This window comes from Lipotes vexillifer, unplaced genomic scaffold (assembly GCF_000442215.2).
Source record: "Lipotes vexillifer unplaced genomic scaffold, Lipotes_vexillifer_v1.1 scaffold565, whole genome shotgun sequence".
Lineage (NCBI taxonomy): Eukaryota > Metazoa > Chordata > Mammalia > Artiodactyla > Lipotidae > Lipotes > Lipotes vexillifer.
In genome coordinates this window covers 1,017,844-1,025,894 of record NW_006771554.1, presented here as the reverse complement: position 1 = coordinate 1,025,894, position 8,051 = coordinate 1,017,844, and the positions used below count along the sequence as shown (strand labels likewise).

Here is an 8,051-nt window from a genome sequence, read left to right as displayed (position 1 = left end):
CCCCCCCGCTTCTCTCTCCTGGGCAGAGGCCACAAACATTTTTCAGCTGGGAAGCCCTGGGTCTGGCTTTGCCTCTGGTTTGACCCTGAAAAGAAAGATACGTGCAAAAGTGCCTTGGCCACCCCACAGCCGAGGAGGAGGAAGGGAATCTGTGTAGCAGCCCTGCTCTTGATCTCAAAGGCAGAAACAAGGAAGGATTCACCCTTGGCTTCAAGTTGCTAAGGCTATGGATGCCCTTCCCCCTCCACCCCACTCTGCTTACTGATAAACAAGCAGGCAGGAGCCATTTCAGCACTGCAGCAAGCTGGGCTGCCAGCCTGTCCCTCGTCATCAAGATTACCTACCTACCGGCCGGCCGGGAGCCAGCCGCCCGTCCTTGCCCTGGTGCAGCCTTGGGCACTCTGCCCTCCTTTCTCTCCTGAAGCTCACAGTCACCTTGAAACTCCCCACCCGCAGCACCAGGAGAGTTCTGAGGCCATGCGCAGACCTGTAACAGTAAATTACATTATCCACTATGAGGCTCTTAGCTTGGCCTGTGAAAGCGGGTTTTGCCAAACCCATGGTTAATTTTGAGGGCTCTGTTGGGGGTGGACAAAAATCTAATTTGTGAGTATCCTGCGCCTTGGCTAAGGGCGACGTTTTCCTGTTGTTTCTTCTCTGCAGACTCGGATTATCTTTCCTTGAGGTTAACTGTCTTAGGACTGGCTGGGCGTTTGGTGGCCGTTTTCAGGCTTATTAAACAGCCTTTTTATTTGACTTTGGCCTCAGGCTGGGGTGCAGCCCTTCAGATGCCTGCTGCCCTGGAAGCACTTTTCATTTTCCCTATCTACTCTTTGGTAGGGATGCAGAGCTGGTTTCTCATCTACTAGAAAGGGGGAATGGGCTCCCCCCCGCCCCGCAGCCTGCACCCTTTTAACAGTTTGGTTGTTTGCGCAGACACCTGTCTGTCTGCACTTTATGCCACAGGGCTGCCTAATTCCTCACCTTCCACCCACCTAATTCGAGGGCAAGGGGGCCTCATTTTAGAGCCTCACGTTGAAGGCTGAGGATCTGAAAGGGAAGGGTTTTCCTTAGGAACCTGTGACTTAACAAACTCCCCCTGTCACTGCAGATTTTTTTTTTCCAGCTTCTAAACGCTGGGTTGTTGGTGTCCTTTGGTTGAGCTTTTCCTAGTTCTGATATTTAGGAAGGTGGCTTTGAAACTAGCAGGGCTGCTTAAGCAAGAGCTACAGCTATTGAACAAACTGCTACCATTTTAGCTTCAATACAGGAATGAGGCAGTGTTGCCAGACGCCATTTTAAGAATCCTGCATAAATAGCTTAGCTACCGATGACTCTGCCTGTTTTAGGTGAGTGCTTATATAAAGCTGCTAACCATTCCCTCCCCTCCCCCCAATTTTTAAAGAAATTAATTGCAGATTTAGGGCAGCATGGTGTTTTGATTTTAATGTTCACTATTTTGTGATCTAGGAGAGGAAAGATGTTTGTGTCTTGGGGATGAAATATTTCTTACAGCCTGGACCACTTTGGTATTTTGAATGAAAGTAAAAAGCTGAAGGAAAAGTCCTTTCGAATGATTGCATGATTCTTGAATTGCTGTGTGTGATCATCATCAGCTGTAGCCCCAGACTCTTGTGCATGCTGGTTATATATTCTAGAGGGGTTAGATATTCTTGGTTAACAGTCAAGTAGGGGCACTTGGGGAAAAGAAATATCTGGGCATTGTGTTTCCAGGCAGTTTTGTGTCCAAACTAGATGTTTTCTCTTTTCTCTCTCTCCTGGAAGTGTTGAGGGGATGGGATTCCTGGGGAATGACGGACCAGCCTTGAGTCTTCAGAATTAAAAATCAGAAGGCTTAAAACATCCTGGAGCTTTTAATTGCCCTTTTCTGCAACTTTTAATTTGCTCTTTTCCAGTGCATGCAGGTGAAGAAGGAAGCAGAGGTTTTCTTGCTCAGGCATTGGGGGGAAAATCTCTTATTCTTTCTGGGACGGGATGGGATGGTCTTGGTTGTATGTGCAGGCGCCTGTTATTTCTTCTTTAATTGCCTGAAATGTATCAGTTTGTGAAATCCAGGGGCAAGTGACTTAGGGGAACCCTTGAGTGCAAGAGGTGATGGTGGTGGGAACATACAATGTATACAACTAGTTGATGGTGTATTGTCCTGTTGGGGTGAGAATTTTTTAGCTAATTTTACCCTTTCCTTTGGCGGGCCCCAGCCTCCCCAGCTGACCTTAAAAAAAAAAAAAAAAAAAAAGTAATGTCAGTTTGAAACAAGGGTTGCTTGTTCCATTGTTTTGGATTTAAATAATTGGGGTTGCTGGAAGCCAGCAGATATGGAAGGAAAAATGCTGTGTATTTTTTAATAGACTTTAATGTGTTAATGAGGAGAGTTCAAAGTCTTTTCTTCAGACGCAGCTGCTTTTTCTTTTTAACAATTATTATTTGACTGTTTTTTTTTTTTCCCCTCCAAATGACGGAACAGTTCTTAACCTAAATTGACCAAGATCTGTGGGGCATTCAGACAGGTACAAATCTTTTCTCACCACCACTTTTGATGTAATAGTCATAGTTTTTTTTTTTTTCCCCTAATAACATACTAGTACTTAACACTAAACCAGAAAAGCAAAAAAAAAAAAATGAGATCAGTGGTGTAGAAAAAAGGAAGTCCCTTTAGATGTGGCTATTCAAAATGACTAATTTTGCATTCTGGTCTTTGCTTTTGTAAATGAAGTTTAAAAAAATTTTTTTCCTCTAGATGCATAGACATTGCAATTTCCTTTAGTCAAATACAAGTTATTTTTTGTGTGTGTGTGTGTGTGTGTGTGTGTATGCATATGCATGTGCATGCATAGGTTCCCTTTGAAAGGGTGGCTTGCTGATCTGTGAAAAAGATGGTTTTCTGAAATTGTCGTCCTTCAAACCCTTGGCTAAATCCTGGTGGTGCTATTGCTAAAGTTAGGTGGTTATGGTGCCCGCTTTGTAATACTTGGAAAGATAAAACAGCTTAACTTTCTTTACCCTCTTTTCTGCTCCAGAATTATCTTGAACTCAGCAGCATATAGCCACCCCATCGCTAGTTTGCATTTTCTTAGCCTCTCAGCAGCTTTCCTGCCTGAAGTATTCAGCCTCCTCTAGGCTGTTACAAGCCAAATAATTGTTCTCTTGAATGCAGCCCAACTCCATGATCTATACACCTTTGAATGTTTTCAGCGCTGCAGAAATCCTTCAAGTGGGTTTGGGGGAGTCTGTAATGCATAATTGTTTCTTTTCACTACCAAACATTTTGGTTGGATCCCAGATTAGCGTTTTCTCCATCACTCAAAATATGGGATCGGTTTCAAGAAGTTTAGGGTTTCACATACTTCATGCTAGAGAGGGGAGCAGAATTCTAGTTGCTGGAAAGATCAGGGTTGCTGTTTGTTCTTTTGAAGCTGACCATCTCCCCCTCTTTGAAGGGGCCGCATGGGGCTTTCTGTTAAAATTTATTTCCAGTCACCCCAAGCAAAAAACCATCAGCAGTATCCATTTGGACAGTCTGGGTAAGTTGCAGGCAGGGTGTGTTTCTGAGTTGAGCTTGTTTGCCTCTTAAGTTGGAGTAAAAAGTATCAGTGCTAAAATCACCTGCCACAAATCACGGTTGTATTAGTGCACGTTATCGACATGTTTAAATTTCAGAAGCAGTGTCTTCTGATGAAAACCATTTGTGACAACATGTCTGTTGTTTCTTAGGTGATTTGTGTCCCAGGCTTTCTCTACAAAGGCAGTGTGGATGAAATTTTCAACGGGGTTCAATATCAGAGACCTAAGTGTGTTAACATTCTGATTTAAAAGCACACTGCTTTTCTGTTTCTTCTCTCTGCTGGGACCAGTGAAGTTGGAGGCCTTTAAGTTCTTCTAACTTAATTCTCAGCTCTCGTCTCTTCCTTTCTATCTAGTCCCATCAAACACGGAACTCTCCTAAATGCAGCTCCATCTGACCCAGAGGTTCCAGGACTTTTGGGACTTACCTTTTGTCTCGTCACAGTCCCAGACCGCGAAACACAGAAGGGACATTCTAATCCTTCCTGCCTTACCCAGCGTCCCCCCTGTCCTGGTTTTTGAGTCTTCCAGGTGGAAGATTTCAGCCATCTCAGTTGGAGATGCCCCCATTTCTTCTCGTTGAACCACAGTCCGATGGAATTGCATCTGGAATAATTGCTCAGGTTCTTATCACTTCGTCGTCAGCCTAATGCCTGGAAAGTTCCAGCACCTCAAACTGTTGGCACTTAGGAAAGCAGAACTTTTCCTGGCTTGGCCTGAGAGGTGTGTGTATGTCCGTGGGGAAGATGGGGAAATGGCCTGCACCCTGTTCAGCGGGGAGTTCCAGCCGAGAGAGCGAGAGAAGATTCTGGTGGCTGGCCCAGCGGAGCGGCCTGTTTTCCTTGCTTCTTATCCCAGCCCCCAACTCTCATCCTGTCTTTTAAATAATCCTTCCTCATTCCACTTTTGTGGTGGGGATAATTAGTCACAGCTCAAAAGAGTGCTGAATGCTTTCTCTAAGCCGTGCCTGCTACAGAGAGGAAATATCCCAGGGGTTGGGAGTGTGGAGACCCCAGTTCTAATTCCTGGGCTAAGTGCTGGTGGTTTGAATGTTTTGAGACCAGGCCTTTTGCTTCTAGCCTGAGCATATTTTTCTACTTTGTAGCTTAACCTATATATTTTTTCATGTTCCTGCCTCGTCGGGAAAAATAGTAAGATTTAGCCCAGAGGTCTGGGAAAATACTCCTTGTCTTGCAGAATTCAGAGATCTGAACTCCAGGTACCCCGAAAACCACCTCCAACCTGAACCCAGTGTTAACAATGAGAAACTTATTTACTTGAAGGCTGGGTTTTCATTGGTCCATGGGGGTAGATTGTAATTGTGTGTCTTAAAAAGGCCTTTTGCATCTTCCAATAGCATGACAACTGGAATAGTAATTTGACTTCAGGAACAAGCTCGTGTTTAAAAACACTCCTATAGGACTCTTAACACTTTGTTTGATATCAGGGTGTGGGTTCCTTTCCCCCTACCCTTGGAAGATTGTCTGGAAAATGTGGGTTTGTTGTTAGAACTTCTAAATAACCGCCCCCATGGGGCAAGTTCTCAGTCTACCTAAACGTGAACATAATTTGCTCTGTTTCAGCTTGGCTGAGGAGGAAATAAAAACAGAACAGGAGGTGGTGGAGGGCATGGATATCTCTACTCGCTCCAAAGGTAAGTAAAAATCTCGAATTATCTATCCAGAGCAGAGGAGGAAATTGGAATTTCTTTTTCTTGTTGTTTCAATGCAGTGAAGTGTGGCTTACGAGTCGAGGCTCTAACACTCCTCCGATTTTGAGAGGTTGGCACCTTTGATGGATGAACCTCATTTATACAGAAATCTCCTTTTGATTTGCTTTCCCTTGGTGTGTCTGTGTAGGTGTTCTGACCTGTCGGAAGTTGTCCCGACAGTAAATTTTACATGTGAGTGTCATGACGGAGGGCGGCTGGCTAGCTCTCTGCAGGGTGACTTTCGGGAATCAATTTAAATAAAGCATGTTCTAGAAGCAACTGGAGTCTCCAGCCGCTGCTAGGTTTCTGATTTCAGTAACAGGCCTCTTTGGAATCGCAGAGGTGGAACGAAGGTGACCCACTTCCTTGGTAAACGTTGGTCTTGGTTAGAGATGAAAGGGAAACGTTAGGACTTCCTGGAATGCTGGGGCCAGTGTTTGCATGTAGGACAGAATTGTGCAAATCAGAGTAAACATGGTATGTGCTTCTATTCAGAATCCTGTGTTAGAGCTCCTCAAGGATCTTCTAAATTGAGGCATTGGTACTTTTTGATTGGTCTGTGTGAGATTTCATGAGGTTTCCCACAAGGAAGCAATTATTCACATTTGCCTTCAGGGTGCTTTTAGAAATGAGCTGCCGGAACATTTCTCACCTCTTTGGTTGATGAAAATGCTCATCTCAGTTGTTGTACCACGGTGGTATTCTTTGAACAAGTCGCTGAGTACCTGTGCTGGGGTCTCGGGGCGGGGGAGGTGGGAAGGACTAGACAGAGGGTGAGTAGACTCGGCCAGAAAGACTCCAATCCAGCCCAAGAGCTTTTTGAGGATTTTGATAAGACAGCGTGTCGCTGTGGGCAAAGATGAGGGTCGGATAGTGGTGGCATGGTGGCGACCTGGGAAGCAGGGGCTGGCCGTTGTTGCTGCCTGACTTGCCTGATGGGAGCCTGGGCCTGGTTCAGAGAGGAGGGGAGGCCCCTCAGGTGGACAGGCCAGGCTGTCTGGGTGGGTGGTCGGTGCCTGGGGCGGTGGGTGGGGGCCCAGTTGGAGGGCTGCTCCCCTTCACCAGAGCACCCCCCGCCCCCAGCCCAGGCTGGGCCCGCAGCACCTCTGATGGTGAGGAGAGCCACAGGGGAGTCTGAACAAGAGGTGTTTGGAGACAGTTGCTGATGGGGAAGCCTGTCTCAGTCCCCCCCTTTGGGGTCAGAATTGAGTGTGGAGAAGGGAGCCCAGAGAACAAGAGCTGGGAGCCTGGCTCGCGGTCCTTGCTCTGCCGCTCACTTGGACACGTTCTGGCTCTGCCCCTGTTTTCTTATCTGTGAAACGGGCTGTCAGATGAGATTCTAAGATTCCTTCCACCTTGGGCTTACTCTTGTAAAAGTAATACTTGCTAGCGGCATTTATGAAGGCTGTGCTTGTAGGGTCCAGGAGCCTTTTCTTACCTGGCAAGAGATGGGAGGTGGTGTTCCCATTTTGCCGTTGAGGAAACCAAGCCTCCGAGTGGTAATGTCTCCCAGGTAGAAAGTGTAGGATGGACTCGAACTGAACCGAGGCTCGGACTCCAAGGAGGTGCTTCTTTCCTGAGCCCTCAGTGCCTGGAAGGCCCTGGAGCCCCGTTGTGGAGACTTCTCCAAAAGGGTCAGAATCGGGGACCGTCAGCCAGAGCAGGAGGCCTGTTCAGCTCAGGCCCTTTCCTCTGCGTGTGGAGACCCCTCTTCTCGTCCCCTTGAGCGTGGAGACCCCGCTTCTTGTCTTCTTTCAGACCCCCAGGTGCTCCTAGCCCTTCACCTTCTGTGTCTGGGCCGTCCGAGGTGTGACCACTCTGGGGTCATCATAATCCCTAATCCGCCCCACCGCATCCTCTCCCGACAGCCAGGGCGATCTTGGAAAAACACTCCATCAGGTACATCTCATCTAGCTGAGTCCCTCCACTGACCTTCCAGCACCCTCAAGCTCCAGTGTGAAGTGACTGTGACCAACCTGCCTTGGCCTGACCCCTTCAGCTTCCTTCACTTTTGTTTACCTTGTGACAGACGCTCTGTGCACCTGACCCCACTTGAGCTCCCCAGCCTCCCTCCCCTCCGTCCTCTCCTGGGGCCCCTTTGCTGGGATCGCCGCCCTGGGTCCTGCTGCCTGGTTCAGGTCTCAGCTTCTTCTCAAACGTCAGCTCCTGAGGGAGGCCTTCAGTGGCCACCCTGTCCACAGGAGCCATTCCATCATTTTCTGTTATGTTTTTAAAAATAAACTTCTAATTTTAGAGCAGTTTTAGATTTAGATTTCCAGGTAAGTTATGAAGCTAGTGCAGTGTTCCCATACCAGCCCCCGACGCACACACACATAGTTACACACACACACACACACAGTTACAGTTTTTGCCCTGTTATTAACACCATACATTGGTCTGGTCCATTTGTCACAATTAATGAATCGGTGTGTTACTACCAACTAAAGTTGATGCTTTGTTCAGGTTTCCTTAGTTTTTCCACTAAGATCCCTTTTCTCTTCCAGCACCCCATCCAGGAGCCCACATGACATTTAGCTATCGTGTCTCCTTAGACTGTGTCAGTTTGTTAGACTTTCCTTGTTTTCGATGGCCTTCCTAGTTTGGAGGAAAACTGCTCAGGTGTTTTGTAGGATGACCCTCATTTGGGGTTTATCTGATGTTTTTCTCATGGTTGGATTGGAGTAGGCCGGAATTATGGGTTTTTGAGAGGAAGACCTTAAAGGGCTGTTTCCATCACATCATATCAAGGGCATACATT

The 8,051-nt window shown here is 46.9% G+C and overlaps 1 protein-coding gene across 1 annotated transcript in view; it reads left to right on the top strand.

The window, feature by feature from the left end:
* Positions 1-8,051, top strand: part of ZMYND8 (zinc finger MYND-type containing 8) — a 131,636-nt gene that overhangs the window by 3,947 nt on the left and 119,638 nt on the right. Inside the window, exon 2 of the mRNA XM_007446940.1 lies at positions 5,166-5,236. Coding sequence (XP_007447002.1) covers positions 5,166-5,236 — 71 coding nt within the window. The remainder of the gene's footprint in view (positions 1-5,165; positions 5,237-8,051) is intronic.